Genomic DNA, 24,022 nt, shown 5'->3' with positions numbered 1-24,022 from the left:
TAAACTGAAAATTGTGATATTTTTCTAAGTATATGAAATAAATGAGTATGTTTAATTTTAAACTTAGGAAATTTGTATAATATATCCCATATTAATAGATTACTTTATAAATGCACTACACTTTAATTAAATTTAAATTTGCATAACCATATAATTTATACTTTAAATTTTTTAGTTTTTTCTAAAATGTTACACTTTAATTAAATTTAAATTCGTGTGTTCCATTTCAATCCATATACTTATAATCGATATAAGTGAACAAATATTTAGATAACATGTTTTTCCCAATAATTTTGTTATTTCCATTAATAGTGTTGATGTTTTCTGTGTAATTAAAATATAAATAAATTTAGAATTGATAAAACATTTAAAATATCTTATTTCTAAATTTAATTTTTCAAATAGTTATAATTGATATCAATGATGAATTTGAAAAAATTCGTTTGTTATATTTTCAATATTCAATTTTTTTCCCAGTAAGTGACCTGATCGAAAATTAACACATAATTCAGTGATGAATTTGAAAATTTAAACATGATGTTACACAATTTAACAGTCTCCATTAAAGGTCAACACATTTTTTTTAAAGATGGTGCAAGTATTCTGATCTTCAGTGATATTCTAAATTACAAGTTCATAATGCGATTGAGAGCTTTTTTAACTTGGTGATGCACTTACAAGTTACCGGTGACTACAGTGAATAAATAGTCATTTTACCCGGTCAGATTTTGAACATTTCAGACTTCATTTTTTGCTATCAAGTGTTTGCTGAAGCCTTTTTAGACAAGCAATCCAACAACTCATTAGGACCTAAATCTACAATCGGAATGATACAATGGTGGGTCACTACAATCAGAATGTCTCCAAAATACTTGTTCTTAAAGGAAATGCGTGTCTATAACACACTTTATGATCAATCTTAGCACATAATTTACACATACACATGGAAAGAAAAAAGTGCATAAAACTTGATGATAGCAGTGTTTTAGGTATCTTTAAACCAAATATATTTGTTATATTCCTCTCAAAATAATTATTTACATATAATTATGGTAGAACCTACTTCTTGACATTTTAAACATGTTCTTGCTGAGGAGTTGCAATAGGTGTAGAGGGAAATGTAAATTGTAGAACTCTGACTTGTCCCGACTGTAAAGCAATTGCCAATTGCGTAGCTGCCACAGCTGCAGCCTCCTGTTACAGTAGCAAGGGAGCAAAATGAAATTACAATTTCATAAAGATTCCAAGAGTTTCAACCTTACAAGATACGTTCTAAAAACTTGTACAAAATAAAAACTTGTATACGTTCTAATAACTTTAAAAGATCATACAAACTAGTAGAAAAGAGAACGTCTCATATTAATTATCCTAATTTAAAAGATACTGACTGACATAAACGCTTAAACTGGTGAATGGTAAATTGACAGATAGGAACACCATAAATTAGAAATGCAGAGGCAGAGACCAGAGACAAATACCTGTCTTTGCCTTCGATGGTGCAAGAGACTGATCACCCAGGCAATAATGTAGCAGGGTAAAATGAAGAAAATAGTTCGCAGCACAATAAACTGTAAATATATGCATGAGCATGATCGTTAGAATCATGTAACTAATGGTTAAAAATGCTGAATCTGTAACAAGAGAAAGGATACTTACAGTGAAAATTGCAGATCCATTATCCTCTTCTTCGTAATCACTTAAAGCAAATGCATGGTGTAATAGCAAGAGAGCCATTAACTGATAAAAGTCATATAGCAAGATTAGAAGCTAAAATAGAAAGCATCATGGGCCAAGCTACAAAATCAGTAAGGCACAAGTGGAATGTTAGATTCGCTCCTTAAAGTTCTCTTGATAAATTTAGGTTTTTGTTATTATAGTGGCTTACAACAAGAGCAACAGAACGGAAAAATGCAGCTCCAGTGTCATTTACTGAATCAGAATCAACATCATCATCATCACCCTCCAAAAGTTGCCTTTCTGCGTCGGGAATTTCCATTAACCGAAAATCATGCAGAACTAAAGGTGTGCCAGAAATTTGCCATCCTCCCCTGCTCGACACACATAAAGGACAAAAAAATGTTATTGAGCTGAAGCGTGTTAGATTTAATGCCCCTTGTCTTATTTGACATCCTAGACAACAGAAATCATAGTACATAAGATTCGTGTTCTAGGCGGGGGAGGGTTGATTTAACACCAAATTTGAAGTTAAATTGTTTAGTAACCCTGTTCATCGGACCAAAGATGTCTAAAATCACATAGATTTTTATTGATATGCAGATAAATAGAGAATATATAAAAATTACCCTATATCTATAGTGGTCGTCTCGAACTGAGGACCGGGAGGAGCAGTATAACCAGGCTGGTAAGGCTGCACATTGCAGCATAAAAACATTACCATCCATCCAAAAGACAAAATACAGTTATTTAGACAAGATACAGTTATTTGACCATCGTATACAGATAGCATATAAGGTGCAGTTAGAATAAGATATTCCATGCATATAGTGAAATCAACGTATTTGAAATCTGAAGAATGTGTAGGAACTGGCTGCACATTACAACCCCTGAACAAAACTGGCTGGTTAGCTACAAATAAATGAACACAACACAAGCATAGTAGATGGATGTATAACAAACACGCATATTATAGACAAAAAACTTCTAGAGGGGATGACAAATCCAAATGCGTAATATTACTATTAGACGCAGACAGATATGCTGCAATAGTAGTGCTTCAGGTAACATTTTAACCAAATTATCCCTCAGAAATACTCTTAAATAGTTTGTGCACAAATTGCAGTCTACTTCTTATAATCTGGACAATAATACAACACGAATTCCATTATAGGAATCTGCTTCATTAGCTCAAGGTTCAAGATAAACAAAACAAGATGTGGAGTACAAGCCTAAGAAAACTGGGGTAAAAACTCTCATGAAAACGGATAAATTCCAGCAATTGTGCATAAAATTAAAGTTTCCAAAAGGTTAGCTACATTTTTGAAGTACATATACAGTACGGAGTAATATATATGAAAAAAACCTATAAATCAAGTTATCCTGTTTCTTGATCAGAATAGTCTTTGTAAGGCATAACCCTAACCCTTAACTACTTAAACAGTGATATAACTTGCCACTGGATTGCTAATAGTACTTTCTCGGAAAAGTGGAGTGATGCTTGAGGTACATTATTATTACTATTAAATGTTTCTACAATATCCACTAATAGATGTATCTTACTGTAAATCGGACATACTTTCACCCACAACAAGCCTACCTGATGACAGATTTCACAACTTATACCTCCTTTTTCATTGCACCATTGTTGAACACACTTCCTGTGAGCATACTGCATAAACATCGTGCAATGTCATAAGTGAAATGAATTTTGAGAACGAAAAAATAGCATAAGGAAATTGCATTGCAGTTTGGTTTTATATGTTTTGAAATTGAAACTGAGTTAGAGGCTAAAGGTCAAGGGACGGGTGCATAGTGTGGGGAGACATGGATTTGACAAGAGTCGGGTGCAGCAGGTTCAGATTGTCAATATCTGAGTATCCCAAGTATCCAGTACCGCTGTGCGAAAGGATACTGGGAAGGGATTCGTTGGGTTGCTCAGGTATCCTTGCTTCCCTAAGTTAGAAAACATAAGAAGAATAATGTGTGTTGTGATATAGCTTGATTATGCAAGTACTACCATAAAAGTTGTGGTATATTTACCAAGTTTGATATTATAAAGCTAATAAGTTCCAAGGGAAGTTTGCTATCCCCTCTAATTAAAAAACATACTCCAAACACAAGAAATTGGTCAGGTACAAACTTAGCTTCTATCATAAAACCAAATGCAATTTAAAATTTCTTTATCGGAACTTGAGTTTGTAACAAGATCTGTTAAAGTTCAACTTCTCCAAGGCATCAAAAAACTTGTCAACTCAACAAAGCCTAGTATTCGTCATTAGAAATTGTTCTACAATTCAGTGGAGGAGAATTAAGGAATTGCACGGGTGATGAAAGACTATAAAAACATATTAACTATCAACAAAATTAATACACACATAACTTGAAAGCTTTATTGGACATGGAAAGGCAGAAAGAAACAACACACTTAACGGTACATACATTTAACAGAAGAACAGTTAAGTGTACCTTAAGAGTGCCTCTGCAAGTACAAGGCGTCTCCATGTTGATTATCGAATCCTCGTCCTGACATATACGACATTCACCCCTGCAGCTTGCTCTTTGATCCAAACCGAATTGCATCAGCTTATCCACATCAACAACAAAACTATACGACATTCACCCCTGCAGCTTACAAGTTGAAGTCGAGAATGTTAAGTGAGTTGCGGAATTATAAAATGGAGACAAGTTCCCTCAATTTCGCCTCCAAGATTCGTCTTATTTGTACAATTATGTAGCCGTTGCTGCTGGAAACTTTCATATGCACACACGTGTGTAAATGTGGATGGATTAGTGAGAAAGTGAGTAGTGTTAAATTGGTTTTGCCGAGAAAGCTTGCGTTTTTATCGAGGTTTTACATTTGTCAACTTTGGTTTAGGTATGGTTACTTGTACTGGATTAATGATATTTTTGTCAAATACAGTACTATTTATATAATATGTCGGCTTCTATTTACGGAGCAACGGTCATGTCGCGAAATGACCAAAATTAAAACTTACAATATCACGTGTTATTCTATTATATTTTAAATTTATTATTATTATATATTTATATAAATATTTTAAAATTATAATATAACGGGATAAAACAAAATTAAATATTAAAGGAAACCGGTGCATCGCACGGGATTTAAGTATGTTTTTTTTGGGTTGGTTTGGTTATCCCCATTTATGACCGTCAAATCTTTTTAATCAAGTGATCAGGACCGTTAGATTCAAATACTAAAATAATATACACTACTCAAACTCATAGGTTCGAACCCCGCCAATAACAAATATATATTTTTATTTATACACTACTAAAACTCTTACATTTGAACCCACCAATAGCAAATATTTATAATATTATTTATACACTACCCAATATTCAGGTTCGAGTCCCGCCAACAATAAATATTTATATTATTATTTATAAATATAATAATAAGGTGATGATCCAATTTTTTTTATAATTTTAAATAATATAAAAATATTAATGAAGACCAGTGCATAGCACGGGTTGTAAGGCTAGTTCTAATTAAAACGTGACTATGTGTTTTTGTGAAAAAATTGTATCCAATTTTGTGCATGAAGCATGTTCCTATTAACAAATCAATATAGGACTCTAGAATTTCTCAAACAAAAATTTCTGCATTTTTTTATTTGACACTAAATACGATACATGTACGTAAATTATATTTGAATATAGAGTTGCAAATGAATAGAGCCATTCGTGAAAAAACTCGGGATCGGCTCGTTTAAGTGAACTCGGCTCGGTTCGTTTTCTTAAATGAGCCGATCGCGAACAAAAAAAAACTGGGATAATTAAACGAGCTGAGCCGAGTTTTTGGTATGTTCGGCTCGGACTCGGCTCATTTAGCTCGGCTCGTTTAGCTCGGCTCGGACTCGGTAACTCGGCTCGGCTCGGATAAATTTTTTATATATAACATATAATAAATATTTACTAATCACTTATATAAAAATTTTAATTTTTTTAATTAAAATTTAATACATATTTTAACAATAAATAATTTAATTTCATAGATATCACTAGAACTTGATTACTTTAACAAACAATTTATAATTAAACTTAAGCCTAAATTTCACCTCATGCTTTTATTAGAGGAATCTATGATAAAATCGACCAAAATTACGATTTCGAATAAATTAAAATAGCGAGTTGTTAAAATAAATAATAACATTATAATATTTTTACAAAAATATAAAATAATTTTTATTAATTATATTTTTCAACCACTTAAAGGGGTTTACTTCCTTTTTATTTTATTTTATATGTCTTTTCTAATCTAAACCAATTTAACTTAAATATCAAAAATTACTAAATCTTTGACAATCGACATCAACAATTTAAAAGTATTATACGTTTTCTAATGTTATGAATGTTTCAATAATTTAAAATAAAAATGATTTTGTTCTAAAACTCGACTTGTGAAATAAATTGATAAAATTACATGGATTAAGAAACAATTGTAGAGTACAAATGTAGAGTGTGAGTGTGCGTATATGATTTTAAGATAAAATTAGTATTTGATCTCCATATAACTTATAAAATTATAAATTATACCTTAAGCTAGGTCGATTAAAAAATATATGCGAACTATTGGTGGACAACTCGACTCGGCTCGAGTTCGGCTCGGCTCGGTTGTTCCTGAGCAAACTCGTGTTCGACTCGGCTCGACTCGTTTATACACGAGCCGTTCGTGAACATTTTTTTTCGGCTCGGTTTTTGAACTCAGCTCGGCTCGGCTCGTTTAAAAAAAATTAGGCTCAGCTCGGACAGAACTCGGTTCGGTTCTGTTCGTTTGCAGCTCTATTTGAATATTATAGCCGCAACAAAAAGTTCCTTTCAATCAAAATGTATCTCGTCGAACCCGACAATGCAAAGATGACCGTGGAAATTTAGAAGATAAAATTTTAGTGTACGATAAGAATTCACAGTCTTCAATATTATATGAGAAGCTACCTGAAAAATAGGAACAGAAAAAAATCACAGGCAGTTGAAGACGACCCTAATTTTCTTTATAAATTATAAGATTATATATATTATTATATTAAAAACGAAACAATGAAAATTTGGTGGGTAGTCGGTCTGGTCACCGTAATTATAGTAATATTTAAAATAAAATACTCTCATAAATATATAAATATTCATAACAGAATTATAATATTTCTAATGGTTTTCGTTAAAACAAATTAATATATAAAATTCACCCGGTCGGGCTAAACAAAATTATACTATTGATCCAGTTTTAAATAAAAAATTAAAACAATTACATATACTTAGTTGGATTTGAAGAATCGAGCTAAAATAAAATAATAAATATTATTGACCCGCTAAAAACATTATATTATTGGACCAGATTATAACAAAATAAAAATTTGAAAGGAAATTCGTGGGGTCGATATAATGTCATCAAACTAAAACAAAATAATACATATATCCATTCGGTCTAAAATAAAATAATAATCACCCCAGCACTGCAACCCAAACACTTCCACATACACAATTCACCTCAGTGCATCCCAAAAGACACCTATCGTAAAAAGAAAGAACAAACAGAGCTGGCTGCTAGAGTTATTGTTTCAATTGAGAATTCACTGGACACTTTTGGCCGGTCTGCTAGGTCATATGGTCAGAGAGCAAATGCTGCAAATGCTGATGTAGCACAGGAAATAGATTCTCTACAAACTTCTCATTCTTCTAAACCTTCAGACTTGTAAGGAGAAAGCTTGAACTGCTAAGTTAAAATTAAGTGATGAAGATAATACTCCTTTATCATCAAAATTTAAAAATTTAAAAGCTGATTCTACTCCAAGTCCAGTTGTAATATCAACTGATGAGGGCACATCCACTGGTAATGCTGTTCAAACTGGTGATGTTGTTCAAACTGGTGATGTTGTGCAAACTGGTTTAAGCCCAAGGCCAAAGAAAAGGAAGTTGGTCAAAGCCTACATTGCTCAAAATCTGATAAATACCAAGAAAGAAATAGCTGAGGAGACACAGAGTGCATTCATTCCACCAATGACAAATATTGATGTTCAGTCACAGTTAAATGTTGATGCACCTGTGATAGTTACTGAATCTCCAATGAAGCCCACCGGGAAGAGAGTGAGGGTGGTCACTCATAAGCAAGTAGAGCAATTTGTCAAGAGGCTATAGAAGCAATGATTGTTTCTTGGATCTAGCACACAAAAACCTGTATCTCAAAGAAATACAGCAGCTACTGCAAGTACTGATCCTATCCCACAAGAACCTGCAATTCAAAGTAGTGCAACAAACATAGAAGAAATAGAGCTTCTTGCTGAAAAGTCCATACAAGAATGGCATGATGAAACAACTGCTAAGATAACAGCTGAAGCTTCCAAAATTAAAGATTTTTGCAAGTTAATTGAGAGAGCTATCTCTAAGCATACAACTGGTTTCAAACTTAGAGCTGCACAGGAGTAAGACACTGAATCTGAAGAGAGGAGTACACAGGAACCTGGGTTTCAAAGTAATCCAACAACTCCTGAATCTCCAGCCCCACAAGAACCACTACCTCAAAGTGGTAGTGAAGGCTTGACTCCTGGTCCAGTAATCTTGGTAGTTGATACTGAAGGGAAGATACATCCATCTCCATCATCTACTGATATTCTATCAGTACCTTCATTGGATGCTATTTTGGAAGATGAACCTTCAGAAGCACATGGTACAAATACTGATCTTTCTTTATCAGCATTTAATTTAAATCCTGATATTGTTATGTCAGTTTCTGTTAGTTCTATAAATCATGATGGGGTGATCATGTCTAGTTCTTTACAAAAGGGTACCCCTGGTCATGTGACCACATACAACTCTTCCCAGCCACCTCTTATTTCAGTTGGACAAAATTATCCGATCCTTTCATGTGAGAATGAGAGAAAAGATCTAGAGAAAAATATAATTCAAGAGAGGTATGATCCTTACCTGGAAAACAGAGAGGTAGATGCATATCAGGATTTAGTTAATCCTTATTAGAAAACTCTGACTATTAAAATTCATGAGATGAGTGGTGTGAGGAGTAGTGAGACTACTTTAAAAGAATATACAGATTTTAGTATTTTTATGAAAAAATTTGCAGGTGCATAGAGTACTAAAGAAACAGCTGCTGAACAACAGTTTGTAAACCCTCGGATAAACTCTGATGTACCAAGTGCTGATAATCTCCCTGCACGTCTAAGTATTGATACTTTCCTACAGTTCACTCAATCTATCATTTCACCTTCTATTATCCTCCCTGTTTCTGTTGTTGATGTAGATGCAGAACAGTCCACTCAAGATGAGACCATCATTGCAGAATTACCACAGTATTCTACTGGTACTGAGGTCTTGGAGATAAATCCTGAAGATCCACCTCATATGGCTACCATTCTGGAAGATGTAGAGCTGAATGCTGATGACATGGAAGTTTCTGAAGCAGCTGATTCTCACACTGCTCTAATTCCTGATGATTTGTTAAATGCCGATGCTGAAGATGAAGTAGCTCAGTTAGTAAATGAACCAGTTATTGATGATGAATCTGTATGGAAATGAATCTAGTGTTGGAGATGACATTGATGCCTCCAATATCAATGTACCAATAGATTCTGATGATGATCTGGATGAACTTTTCTTTCCCGAAGGAATGTCTGAACATGAAAAAATGGTAACTAGCTGACTTGAATTCCAAGAGGCAACAAGAATTCTTTAATGAACTTTGGAATTCTAAATGGAAGGATGCTCATTATCCAATCTCTGTTACTCATGCTGTTGAACATATGGAGACAGCTGAGAAGAACATTTAAAATCCTGACATTTTGAATCATCTCAAAGCTTCATCTTTACTAGTCAAGTCAGTTCATAATACACAAGAATCTGCCAACTCTCAAATTAATAAACTCAAGGAATCTTTTATTGAAACCAAGCTGACCACGTCCAAAGAGATCCAAAAGCAGTTAGCACCGATTATTTCCAGACAAGAACAAATGAAAGCCAATCAAGCAAGATTGGAAGAAACTCAGAATAAGATGTCTGGGCAATTGAATGAGGTACATCAGTCAATGAAGCTTATAGTTTCCCTCCTACTTGGTGATAATGCCAAAAAGGGGGAGAAAGTGCCGAAATCTAAATACAAGCAGCTCAAACTGACAAATGCTGATAAGGATGGTCCTGATGGTGATAGAAAAGGCAGTAAGAAGAAGTTAATTTTGAATAAACAAGGTGGAGATCTGATTGGTACTCATGGTACATCTAAAACCGCTAGTCAATCTAGACAAGGTGAAGAGAGGAGGAGATCTGAAAGGCAAGTCTCAAAGACTGTGCAAAGTAAGGAGTTGACTGTGACTAAATCTCAACAAACTCTGGAAGTCAAAAATGCTGATGATGACCAAGGCATTCTGGAGATAGATACTGGTGCTGAAGCAAGTCAGTATCTACAAACACTGAAAGTGAAAGTGAAGAAAATAACTCTGTTCTACAAGGATCCAAAGATTCAAGCTTTTGATTCTGAGGTGAGTAGAAGAATATTTGAGCGAGAAAATCCTGGAATTGATATGGAACAACTTAGGCTTATGGAGGAAGAATTCAAATCAATGAGATTAGAAAATATTGATGCTATCTCACCTTATGAAGATGTTCCTGGTAGCAGACCTACAAAAGGAGTAGTAATCAGGGACGTTAGTCAAACTGATGCTGAAAGGCCTTTAAGGACTCAAACAATTTTAAATGCAGATAGGAGTTATAAGGGGAAATAGAAAATAAGTGAGAAATCAAAGCCAAAGCCTAAAGCAAAATCCAAGAAGAAAGCAGCATCTAAAGTTTCAAAATCTTAAACACTGATAGCTCCGATATATTCAGTAGTTGTAGCTCATGATGATGCTGATGAAGAGAAGATTCAAGAAGAAGAAGCCAATCAGTTCCACAAGAAAAGAAAGATGATTCCTAGAGCTGATTGGGCTGAGAAATTACAACTGATGCCAATCTTTGACAATGCTCAAGTTGATGAAGAAATAATTGTTGAAGCTCAACCAGTCACAACCACTGATACTACTCAAGTTGTTGATATTTCAAGTAAAATACAAGCTGATTTGACAAATCCTGATTCTGAAAATATAAACTCTGATATGCCATAATTGACCTTAGAATAAAATAAGAAGTTACTATGGGGAAGCAAAAAGCCTGTACTAGTAAGAGATTCTTTTGGAAACTCTCAGTCTAGAAGAGCTGGTAGAACAAATGGCTTGGGATTTTCAAAAGCTGATAAATATGTTGCTGATGCTTTAATTCTAAGGGATCCTGGATCTAACATGAATTGGGAATAATATAAAGCTTGAAGATTTGCTGGAAAATTATATCAGTACAGATTATGAATGATAAAATTGGTGAAAAGCTGATTTATTTTCTGGAATCGGGAAAAAGGTTGAGGCTTACTCAAGAGCAATTGAAGAATAAACCATGGAATAAGTTGGAATTTGTCACTACTTTACTTAAGATAACCAACTATACTACTATTAGATGGTCAACTTTTTTTGAAGAACTTGGTATACATGAAGCATAAAGGAATGACATACAAGTCTAATAACATTCCAAAGTACATTAATGAATCTGGTTATACTGTTGATATGCATGTTGGAGGAGCTAAAGTAGTCAAGTCTATTTGTGAATATGTTCTCACTTTCATTATAGATGGAAAGAAAGTTAGTCTATTGGAACTTGATGATATGTCACTTGGAAGAGCAAATTTGCATGGCCTCAGAGCTGTTGTTTATCAGAATGATGAATCTACATAGGAGCTCAAGGATATCAAATAGAGAATGGAAATATATGTAAATGTTCTTGAAGATATTTTACTCAAGAAATTCCTTGATGAAGCTACTGATTGTATCAGAGTTCAAGACTGAAGTAAAATTCTGAAGACACTAATTATAAGATAGACTATTTGTTTGTATCTCTGCATTTAGATAGTTTTGACATCATCAATAAGATACTTGTCCATAATAATGCACAAGTTGGGGGAGATTGTTAGAGGAAATTGATGATATCAGCTTATAAACTATCAGAGTTTATTTATCAGTATTTGATTTCAGAGTTTAGCAGAGGTGACGTCATCAGCAATTGTCCTCGGCATTTGACATCATCATTTGGTCATGTTGGTGAGACTACGTAGCTGTATGAATAGTTACGTGATAACTCAACACAATAACAACACTAGAACAGGACATGTTAATAATACTACGTCTACACAAGAAATCAGGAAGAATGAAGACAAGGCAAATACAAAGAATCAGAAGATTAGAAGAAAGCCTGAAGTCTGTCTACAGGTCACTGAAAGAAGTTCATTAATATGATCATACCTCATTGAAGAATAAAGGTTAAAGACTTTCAGGGTTTCAGAAATGTTGAAGATTCAGTATATAAGTGCTACCGGAAGATTTCAGTGTATTGACATTGATTGAAGATAAACAATGTTCGAAGCATAGGAATCTGAAGAATTGAAGACAGGGTATAGACAGAGGTTAATGAAGACGTTGTCTAAAGTACCAGAAAGGATTCCAGTGAAAGTATAGTTATTTATTGACAGTCAGTGTCCAAAGCAATAAAGTTAAGGCAAGCTTAACAATATAATCAAGGCTATAATACGAAGACCTGAATCGGGGTTAGTCGTCTGTGAACCAGACCAGTTGCACTAGGCGTCAACAGCTCGTGAAAGGAATCTGGGTATTATTTTTAGAAGAATTGTTAAGTTGAGGAACGTACTTAGATTGAACGTTTATATGTTAAAGTACGAGAAGAGGTGCGCAGGGTATACAGCTCAACAGCTCAGGGGATTGGCGAACCTCAAAGTTTAATTGTTAAATTAAATAAATTATTTAATGGACTTTAACATAATTTATATTATAAACTTAAATTGATTTATCTTATAAACTTTAAATAAGTTTATTTTATAAATCTAAATTAGTTTATTTATATAAGTTATGTTTAAGTTTATTTTATAAATTAATTTAATTACAATTTAAACTTAAAAAGAAAATAGAAAATAAAAAGAACAAAAAGAAAAAGAAATGGAAAAAGAAAAAGAAAATAAAAAGAAAACAAAAAAAGGGAAAAACAAAAAGAAAGAAAACCAAACAAAAAAAAGAGAAGGAAAGGAATAAAGTTGAACAAACGTGTTGCTTTGTTTTTGTTAAGTACATGTATGTACTTGAGTAGTGGCTATACCTTGTCGCCAGACAAACCTTGTCGCCACACAAACTTGTCGCCACACAGATTTGTTTTCCTCAGCAAATTAGCTGCCATTTTCACTTTGGCAGTGAGTTTGTTTGTTGTTTGAGTTTATTAGTTAAAGGAAAGAAACAACAGGAGCTTATAAAGTCTTGGCAGCTTTGGTAATTGGCACTTTGGCAGCTTATTTGGTCACCTCATAAAATCAAAGAAATCAAACAGGCAGCCAGTTTGGTAGTGCAGGAGACGCGTGGGAGCAAAGCACGGAAATAATAATAATAAAAAAATAAATCAATCACATCAGCTTCCTGTTACTCCTCACCTTGTTGTCGCCGCAGGAGATTGTTGCCACACATGTTTACTCACTCAGGAAGTCTTCTGCTTGTCGCCACACGCGCTTGCATGATAGGAATTCAACTTCTTCTCTGCTGCGACATTTGCACTCGTAGTAATCGCCACAGGAGGAGTTGAATCCTAAGGCAACCTGTAGTAGCAACAGGAGTGTCACCACAGAAAATAAGTCGGCGCAATGACGGCGCTTATGAAATTTTGAGTCGCCATAGTATACTTATTTGTAACCCCTAATTTTTTATTTTCTGATTTATTTATTTTTCTGTAAAATTTAAATTTCTTAAATTTAATTTTTTCTTAAATAATAATTTACATTTTATTTAATTTTTAAGAAAATTCGAAATTCTTGAAAATTATATTTTATGTAAATATTTATTTTTGATTAATTTATTTTCTAAAAAAATTAAAAATATTGGAAATTTAAATTTCTCTTAAATATTAAACTAAGGGTACTCAAGTGTTGGTAGACTCAGGATTCCTCCGAGCTTTTAAAGTGTATTTTAATCTTTCGAAGAAAATGAAGACCATGTGCCATTCAGACGGAAATTATAGATAATGGTTTCCTTACTCCAATGGAATTGATTTCAAGACCTACAGACGAAAATTGTGGATCTTCCTCAAAGGCTTACTCCATAGGATACCACTGGGTTTTCAGATGCAGGAAATGAATGAAATTTCTACGGGTACAATTTTTCTCGGAGATTTTAAGACAACTCTATGATTCCAGATTATACAGTCACACAGTGGTTTGTACCAATGCTATATTTATCCAGGAATCAATGAGATCATATAGGCAGGAGTTGTGGAGTTCAGAGAGAACATGAGTTGTGGAGGTCAGAAAGAATAGGAATTGTGGAGGTCAGAGAGAATAACGGGGCAACCAAACATCTCAGTTACAGGCAGTAAAGTTAGAACCTCGGGACAGAATGTAAGATTTACTGATAGTTGAATCAGAAGAAGCTCAGGTAGAAGTAGTTGAGGGACTGGACGTCAGGGCAGTGTTTCACATGTCAAGTAAGTTTAGTCGCATCAGATTCACAAGGAATACATAAGATATATCCAAGGATCAAGCCTATCTATTCTGAAGCAGAGTTTCTTATAGATTCAGTTCAAGGGGTGATTACAGACTGAGGTTGGGACATATACAAGATTTGATAGCTACGGTTATGACAAGACATATGTGTCAAGTAACTATCAGGGGTTTTTCTACAACAGAACAAGAAGCTTGACAAACAAGGATGAGTATGGATTCATTTGAAGAGTTGAGACAAAGGTGTAATGTTTTCTTAGGGAAGCAGCCAGTCAAAACTTATAGTGCACGGGAAAGAGTGGGATGGATCAGATGATGAGAATAATGTATATCTTGCTTACATAGCAATCTCTGAAGATGGTCCAACTCACATATCTCAGGTTTCAAATTCTTGAACCACTACAATACTTTATTCTTAATATTCAATGCATGATAAGATCATAGTGTTTAAATGTTTAACACTCGCACAAGCATGAGAGCATCACACATAGATAATGCTGAACTAGTTCACTAGATTATTTTTCTGGTAACTAGGATTGATGTTTAACTTGTGCATATTACTTTAGATGATCTTAAATATATGTTTGAATATTTGTTGAACATGATTAATTGCTTTAGTGAGATATATGTTTTCCAGCACTTAAGACCTTTGTCTATGCTTATCTTCTGTATCCTATTACAATGTGATTTATTCATTTGATCTGAATTGTTTGTTAAGATGTATTAGTTTATAATTGGATTGAGATAGCTAGATGAGATTCATCAACAGGATTGGTCTAGATAGAATTAGTGATTTATTTGTTAATTCTGTTTGTTTTATATCGTGCCTGTCTTGCTTAATTCTTATGCGTAATATTTCTGAATGTATGCCATGTACTCCTATTTCAATGCTTGTTTATTTCTATGCCATGTATGCATCTCTTAGTACTTGCATTAATTATAGAAGAAGCATGTTTAGGATTACAATAGGGCAAAGACTGCTAGTCCTCCTTATGTAAGGTTGGAACCATTTTTCCCCTAGCCTAGAGACAAATCTGTCAAGGGTATTAAAACGGACAAAATGGTCAGTCAAAGACAAGAACTAGCATGATAAGGTTGCAGCTGTTGTTATCTCTATTTATAATAATATCTCTAATCCATCTGGACCCAAACTGAAAAGTTGGGTACCAAGAACTGTTAATCCATTTATGAGTGCAGGACATAACAGGTTAATTGATTCATATGTATTCTTGATAATTCATACTCAAGGCATATGATCAAAGAAAGAGCCTCACAATCAAATGTGATTGACAAAAGCTATTCTGTCAATAATCTTTGGAGATGACAACAAAGGTTTTTATTACGGGACAAGCTATGACAGAAAAGGGATGTCATCATGGATTTAATAATTGTTATCACTGATAACAACTAATCATTGGAGTCATTGATAATAATTGAAGCAACTTCTTGCTGGAGAATCAAGGCACAAATCCTCTTATCAGACAGTTCTGCATCAAAGGACAAAAATGTCAATTCAATAAAGGATTAGTGTCTTATCTGAAGTAGGAAGATTAAGAAGCTTGCTCTTCTTAGAGTAAGGAAAGGGAATGCTCATGGCTAGACTGGAATCTCAGGAAAGGTGAAGTCAATGGTTTTTACCAGAAAGCTTTATTTGTCAAAAGCTTAGCTATGGCATTAAAAGCTCTCACCCTTGAACATCAACTCAAGGAACTCTTTTGTGAATAGGGGTTTGTGAGAGGACTACCTCATCTATAATTCAGAAGATAATAAATGTGAGGCATGTCAGAAAGAGGAGTCAAAGACAACATCACATAAAAGTAAAGATATACCTTAGGGATGGTGGTTGACTACTCTTATGAAACAAAGTTGTTGTTCATGCGTTCTCAAGACAAGAAATCACAGATGGTGATTGATCACATCAAAGAAGATCAAGCTGGAAGCAACTGTAATAGAAATGATCTTGTGGTCAGATAATGGGACTGAATTCAAGAAGCAGTTCTGATTAATATCTGTAACATCAAGAATATTTTGAGACATATTCAGCACTAGGAACTCCATGTCAGAATGAAGTTGTACAAAGGAAGAACCAGAACTTGATTAAAGCTACAAAGGAAATATCAAGCTAATCAAGACTTTATAAATACCAAAGAGCTGGAGCAGTTAAAATATTTTGTAATAAGTAAGATCAAGCCTTGATCATGATGTATACATGAAGACCACTAATGAGTTAATGGCCAACAGAACAAACACTGGATAACCTCAAAGTGTTTGGAGAGAATGTTCTACAGTTAGGATATTTTTCATGGCTACTCAGTGGAGTTTACAACCTACAGGGCATTTGTGGTTGATCAACATAAGATGATTGAAAGTCTAAGTGCACAGTTCAACAACTCCATGCTCCAAGCTGTTATAGGAGAAATTAACGGTATTGATGATTCATATCTAAGCAGTGGAATGGCTGTGTATAATACAACTCATTATTTCAATGAAGCTAGTCAGCAAGGATAAGGATTTTCAGGAAATCCCAGCAACAGCTTAGGGGGAGCAACAAAAGAAGGATCAACTAGTCAGACACAACACCACATTGAATATTAGAGGACACTAAAGAACATATCTGCTGAGACAAATGGTTTGATGTCAATATTATTCCCAGTGTCTAGTTCTTAAGTGATCCAGATGGTGGAGTAATGATTAGCAGGGCTACTGAGTGTGAATGATTATTTCTCTAGTTTTCTATCTGAAGAAGAAACTAAGATAGTTACAGAAGCTCTGATAGATCTGGATTGATTGGGTGATTGCAAAGCAAGATGATCTCAATCAGTCAGCAAGCATATTGTAGGGAAGCTGGTATCTAAACCAAATGATAATATTGTAATTGGTTCAAGGATAACCAGAAGTCAAACTGGATGACAATGGCATTGTTATGAGGGACAAGACCAAACTGAATGCTAGGTTATTATCAAAAAGCAGTATCTAACAGATAGCACCAGTGACGAGACTTAAGGATATTATGACATATCAGGCACCTGATGCACATTACACTTGGAATCGGACTCTAGTAGATGTGTACAAGTGCACTCCTGGTTGGTGAGTCAAAAGAGGAAGTCAATGCAAAACAGTTCATGGACTTTGAAATAGCAGATCAATTGGACTCTGTATATCTCTTCTTCACAAGCACACTTCAGGTTGGTATGAACTAGTATACTACTCAAGCAATCGTCAAGGACATGGTATGGCACTCTAACTGAAGTTACAGTTTAAAATGAACTAGTAGAGTCGTCATATTAATAACTCTCTTATCAGTAGGCACAAACATAATGTTATATATGTGCTCTGATATAATGATAATGTTATATGTTGGTCTACTAACAAAAACTTGTGCAAGATTATTTGCTAAGTAATTGCAGAGTAGGTATGGAGGAGCATATTGGAAAGGTTACAATTCTTTTTGGAATTACTTCAAGCAAGCCATTAGGATAATTCTTTTAGGAGCTCAAGCAAGCCAAAAGAACAACTCTTTTAGGAGCACAAGTAAACCAAAAGGATGATGGCAATACAATTAAGTTAAGGATTTTTTGAAGATGCAAAATTTGGAAGATTCTGAACATGCCAAGACTACTTACCAACAGAAACCACTAAAGCTTGATTAGTGCAACTCAGGTATAATGACAAGCTATGGAGGTATGATGAGCTCACTCTTTACTCAAATGCTAATAGACAACATGTAATGTTCTCAAGATGCCAAAGTGCAAGGTTCCAAGTGAATCCTAGAGAATCCAATCTTATAGCTATTAACAAGATTATTAGATATCTTAAGGGACTACCAACTCTTGGAGTAAAGTACCCTAAAGATATTATGCTTAACATGTTTGGCTATATAGATACAGATTATGCAGGTTGTAAGAAAGACAGGAGAAGCATCTCTGAAGCTGTCAACCTAAGTGACAAGAGAAGCATCTCAGGAAGCTGTCAACTTCGTGGAAGAAGATTGATTTCTTGTTATGATAAGAAACAACTTCAAATCCAACAACTCCGTGGAACACTCTAAGTCAAGGCACCTTCATACCAGGTATCATTTAATTCGAGAGCATGTCTTTTAGTTAAAGAGTTACTGATAGAAACATTTATTAAATCACTTGATAAAGTTAATTTTTCAAGATTGGTTTGTAAGTGTGGGATATCATTCATTGCATATTAGTTGGAAATCCCATCTATAAGAAATTCTTAATATAAGTTCACAAGTATTAAATCTTCAATATTTAAAGGACTTGTGAATTTATCAGTAATCCAGTACCTCGTACTTAGTGCTATTATCTTGATTATCATGATTACAATGTCATGTACGTTTGTGGTAGTTAAGTATTATAACAGTAAGTTTGAATGTTATTTTAATTGATTTAAATTATGACTGTAGACAATTTCATTCTATATTAGTCTCATAATTTAAATTATATTAAAATAATATGCAGCATAGTTATTTGTATCATGTATGAATAATTATGATACTTTTAGTATTAGTGATATTATTTAGAATTTTTGTTCTAAGTAATCAATGCTTATTTCTAAAATCACTAATATTGAAAGTTGAAGTATTTTCTAAGTTATATGTATAAAACTCTGAAAATTTTATATGCTTAGAAAGTATTTCTAAAATTACTAATTATCCAGAGAGTGATTGCCATGTATATAAGTCATATATCCTATTGGTGATTATTCAAGGATAATTATGAAAATATTTAAGTGCTAGTATCTGACTAATAGATATTTAGTATTTATTTATTTAATATTTATTTTGGGTAGTTTGGATTATGGAAATTGAAGCAATTCAATGATTTTATTTGCTTCATAATTCAAACTAACTTAAAATAAATAAGCAGCATGATTGATTATAACTAAATCTGTCAACAATTGATATCTAGTATATTGGTTGTAACTTATGTGTTATAAGTTAATTATGAGATTTTGGTTTTAGTGAATTTAGCAATGCTTATATCTCAAGAATTCACTGAAATTAGAATCATGATTGTAGCATGATTAGTTGTGTGCTAATTTTTGACTTATATCAGTTAATGATATTTAGTTAAGAGTTCAACTATGAACTAATTGTGAAGTGTAGTATTTGTGACATTACTTAGAACTCCTCTAAGTAATCAATGTTTATCCTCAGTCACTTATACTAGTATAAAAAGTGTAAAAATATCTCTTGAAGTACAACTATGGTCAATAAAGATTTTGCTTTATTAGAAGTAACCATATATTGTTCACCTAGAATAATTTTATACTTATTTGCAAATTCCTAAACACTTTGATAATAGATGCAATACTCAATGGATCAAAGTATATGGAACTTAGAACATTTTTCTAAGATTGCAAACAAGACAATGTTGGTTAATATTGCTTTATTTATTGAACCAATATTGTTTGAGATATTACAGTTGTTAGGAGTTAACAATTGTACGATATATGAAATTGAATGCTGATGTCTTTTTGATAAATAATTGGTATTTAATTCATTGATATCTTATTTTAATATTTAAAATAGGATGCAACATAATTATTGGTATCTAAAGTACTTGACAAGTATCAGTCAATGATATATTGTTAATATTTTGTTGCAGATAATTGTGAGATTTTAAGTTCTAGTGAATTTATATACTTTGCTATATCTGAAAGATTCACTACAATTTGAAATTAGCAGCATAGTTAGTCTTATTAAGATTATTTATCAATAAACAATGTTGTTGATAATAATTTTATAAAGATAGATTATGGAGCTTTTGATATGAATGAGAATTACTTAGACTTTACCCTACAAAAACTCATTCATGTTGAAAGACAAAATCTTTCTTTCTCTTCTTGATACTGCTGGGTCATCAGTCTGTGTCTTATCAAATCATTTATCTTTTTAGGCATAAAAACAGACTTGTGCACTCAAACAGTATTAAGAGAAAAATCAAACTTCTTTCTACATTGGTGATTTCTTATTTCATTAAAATCTTTTGGAAATCACTATTGTACATCATTTCTCTCAAAAGATTAAATGCATAATTTTCATTCATTATAGATCTTAAGTGCATTTTATCTCTATATTGCCATATGTTCTGTGATACAGGTTCAGCCTCCAATGGCCTTCTTTCATTTGATAGGCATGAGGTTGAAAACACACAACTTCTATCCCAGACTGTAAAGACAAACACAGAAACAAAACCAACCAACACTCTCTTACCACTAAAATGAAGTATGAATGAGCGTGAGGGAGAAAGTGCCTTGGTGCACCACATAAGGAAGGTTCTGAAGTCAACCTAGCAGCTCTGTCTCCTACAAAGTTGAGATATATTAAAACTGAGGCAACTGCTAGCCCCCATATATCTTCTCAAAAAGATGTAATGGCTGAAAAGGCATAAAACAGTTACTAGATTCATCCTCAAACATAAACAATTCTTGATGCACAAGGAAAGGTTACACACACAAAGGATGAGTTGATGAAACAGAATCACACAATCACAGTGAGGAAGAAAGAGAAACACCATATCCCATTCCCTATCCCTTAACATGGATCTTGATACTTCGGGTCTCGAATCTGTTTCTGATTGAAATCTAACTCTTAGGGACCTAACATTTACAGGTTGGATTAGAATACTTCGGGACCTTTGGGAGCTCACAATTGGTAACACTTGGTGATCTCACATTTGGGAGGTATAAGGAGTTGGGAAGATTGGTGAACATGATAATCAACAGTGAAGTCATTCTTATAGCATTTAAAGGGACATGGTTGATCAGACTCTGACTTGTTATTTCTTTTCCAACCAAGTAACATACGAGAAATCCTTCAGACAACAACATACATTTCTTCTCTAAAGGGGAGATAAAAACTTAAGTAATAGTTTGGAGGATTCCTCAACTAAGGGGAAGAAATAGCAGGGAGGAAGAAAAAGGGTAAAGCACATGTACACTACACCACACCATTGTTATTTGTAACTACGGATCCTATTATACGGGAGAGGTGGTAAACACAAAGGTGATTTCCTAGTGATTAGAAGAAGTGGTTTGGTTCATCACTATTCTTCATAAGGGGAAAAGCTATTTTTCAAAAGGGGAATACCATTAGTTCTTATCTGCGGATCCTATTGTACGAGACAGGTGGTAGACGAAGGTGATCTCCTTTAAGCAGTTGATTCTCATAGGGGGAGAAGCAAGAGAGATATGCGCTTCTCAACAGGAAATGTGGTTGTACAAAAGAAGCTGCTAATGATTACTTCAAGACTGAGAAGTATTATCTGGAAGAGATTTGAAGAACCAAGGAAATGAAGATGAAACTACTTGAAGATCAGTTCAGTGCAAGAGGAACAAGCATCATTCATTTCAGTTACTCAAGAAATCTGGAAATGCAGTATGTGATCCAGAAAACCAGTAGCATTATTTACAAGTCCTGGTACATTACTTTTTCTAGTTGTTAGTTGAGTTATCCTCTCTATTTAATTTGTTTGTTAAGTTTAACAATCAAATAAAGGGAGATTGTTGGTGAGACTACGTAGCTGTATGAACAGTTACGTGATAACTCAATACAATAACAACACTAGAACATGGCAGGTTAATAATACTACGTCTACATAAGAAATCAGGAAGAATGAAGACAAGGCAAATACAAAGAATCAGAAGATTAGAAGAAAGCCTGAAGTCTGTCTACAGGTCACTGAAAGAAGTTCATTAATATGATCATGCCTCAGTGAAGAACAAAGGTTAAAGACTCTCAGGGTTTCAGAAATGTTGAAGATTCAGTATACAAGTGCTACCGGAAGATTTCAGTGTATTGACATTGATTGAAGATAAACAATTTTGAAGCATAGGAATCTGAAGAATTGAAGACAGGGTATAGACAGAGGTTAATGAAGACGTTGTCTAAAGTACCAGAAAGGATTCCAGTGAAAGTATAGTTGTTTATTGACAGTCAGTGTCCAAAGTAATAAAGTTAAAGCAAACTTAACAATGTAATCAAGGCTATAATACGAAGACCTGAATCGGGGTTAGTCGTCTGTGAACCAGACCAGTTGCACTAGGCGTCAACAGCTCGTGAAAGGAATCTGGGTATTATTTTTAGAAGAATTGTTAAGTTGAGGAAAGCACTTGGATTGAACGTTTATCTGTTAAAGTACGAGAAGAGGTGCGCAGGGTATACAGCTCAACAGCTCAGGGGATTGGCGAAGCTCAAAGTTTAATTGTTAAATTAAATAAATTATTTAATGGACTTTAACATAATTTATTTAATAAACTTAAATTGATTTATCTTATAAATTTTAAATAAGTTTCTTTTATAAATCTAAATTAGTTTATTTATATAAGTTATATTTAAGTTTATTTTATAAATTAATTTAATTACAATTTAAACTTAAAAAGAAAATAGAAAACAAAAAGAAAAAAAAGAAAAAGAAAAGAAAAAGAAAAATAAAACAAAAGGAAAACAAAAAAAAGGGAAAAATAAAAAGAAAGAAAACCAAACAAAAAAACAGAAGGAAAAGAATAAAGTTGAACAAACGTGTTGCTTTGTTTTTGTTAAGTATATGTATGTACTTGAGTAGTGGCTATACCTTGTCGCCACACAAACCTGTCGCCACACAGGTTGTATCTTGGTCTACTAGGTTACTAGTAACCCCCTGTATCGCCACAGGGGAGTTAGTTTTATAGTTCACAAGTAATGTACTAGCTAAACTAGTTGTCGCCACGGAGGTTTTTGTAAAGTACAAGTATATACTAGAGTATAACCTGTCGCCACAGAGCAGAGCTAATTGGTGTCACCACAGAAATGTATCTCCTTGTCGCCGCAAAAGCATTCAACCTCAGCCACACGATTTTATTGTGTATAAAGTCTACACTTTGCAGCAGAAGATAGGAAGCCATTCATTTTATTTTCTGTTCATCTTCTCTCCCAAGAGAGTAATGAAAATGGCAACGGAGATTTACAGACGAGTTCAAACTACTTGAATATCCGTTTAACTTCTCACCGGAGTAACGTTATAATACCCGATTTAATTCTTGTATATTCTTAGGGGTATTATAATCGTTACCCGGTAATTAAATCCTAGTACAAACAAAAGCTAGATTATTGTATAGGATTTGATTTGTAAATCTTTGTAGTAGCTAGGAACTTTGTTGTTCTTAGATTGTAGCCGGTTAATTTATTTACCAGAGTGTAGCAACCCCTTCGAGGATTTATATATGAATATATATTTCCCCGAATATCTTGTGTTCCTCGTTTTTATCGTTCCAAACACTATTCCTCTCAAGAACACGAAACCACTAACTGAGCACTAAATATTTTATCCGCTAAAGATTCGAAAGAATTTTTAATTTAGTGATTATCGTATTCAACCCCCCCTTCTACGATAATTCGGGACCTAATAGGTCACTTCAGTTGAAAGTCAGGAGATATCGAAGAAGGAAAGATTTTCAGAATACATGTTGGTGTAGGACTTTACTTCTTGTAGCAATCAATAGATGGATATGTTTTAGGATTCCTTATTATAATAGAATATGATTCCTTATTGATTGTGAAGCTGTGTAGTATACAAGAACATATTAGATTTATACTATATGTGTCACTAATTGATATATCTTTTATGTAACCTAGAAGCTCTCAAGGATTATTGTTCATTCTTTGAGAAAGTAGTTTTGTAATCAGTTTTTATCAGTCAATGCAAAAACTGTTTCAATCTGTTGATTACTTAATGTGATTTGTTTGTATAAACTGTATTC

The 24,022-nt window shown here is 33.6% G+C and overlaps 1 protein-coding gene across 2 annotated transcripts; it reads right to left on the bottom strand.

Annotated features, from left to right (window-relative positions):
* Positions 1-846: 846 nt before the first annotated feature.
* Positions 847-4,557, bottom strand: LOC141678272 (uncharacterized). 2 transcript variants are annotated; one of them, XM_074484552.1, is made up of 7 exons: positions 4,144-4,557; positions 3,275-3,346; positions 2,304-2,368; positions 1,886-2,048; positions 1,657-1,737; positions 1,479-1,506; positions 847-1,194 (listed from the first exon to the last, which is right to left on the bottom strand). In XM_074484552.1, the coding sequence occupies exons 1-7, from the start codon at positions 4,291-4,293 to the stop codon at positions 1,034-1,036; spliced, it is 720 nt and encodes a 239-aa protein (XP_074340653.1). In that variant the 5' UTR covers positions 4,294-4,557; the 3' UTR covers positions 847-1,033. The 2 variants fall into 2 exon arrangements, with proteins under 2 accessions (XP_074340653.1, XP_074340652.1); XM_074484551.1 differs by having other exon boundaries at positions 850-1,194; positions 1,479-1,568.
* Between the last annotated feature and the right edge of the window lie 19,465 nt (positions 4,558-24,022).

Source organism: Apium graveolens, chromosome 8 (genome assembly GCF_009905375.1).
Source record: "Apium graveolens cultivar Ventura chromosome 8, ASM990537v1, whole genome shotgun sequence".
In the NCBI taxonomy this organism is placed as follows: Eukaryota; Viridiplantae; Streptophyta; class Magnoliopsida; order Apiales; family Apiaceae; genus Apium; species Apium graveolens.
Note: the sequence above shows the minus strand (reverse complement) of the source record. Positions and strands in the feature narration are given on the sequence as shown.

What these genes read in the sequence shown, in the direction of transcription:
- LOC141678272 (XM_074484551.1), bottom strand. Translation starts at nt 4,293, where the DNA reads ATGTCGTATAGTTTTGTTGTTGATGTGGATAAGCTGATGCAATTCGGT. An exon ending in GTTGTGAAATCTGTCATCAG is followed by an intron (nt 2,369 to 3,274) that starts GTAGGCTTGTTG and finishes TGCAATGTGCAG; the next exon opens with CCTTACCAGCCTGGTTATAC. An exon ending in ATGGATCTGCAATTTTCACT is followed by an intron (nt 1,569 to 1,656) that starts GTAAGTATCCTT and finishes ATATATTTACAG; the next exon opens with TTTATTGTGCTGCGAACTAT.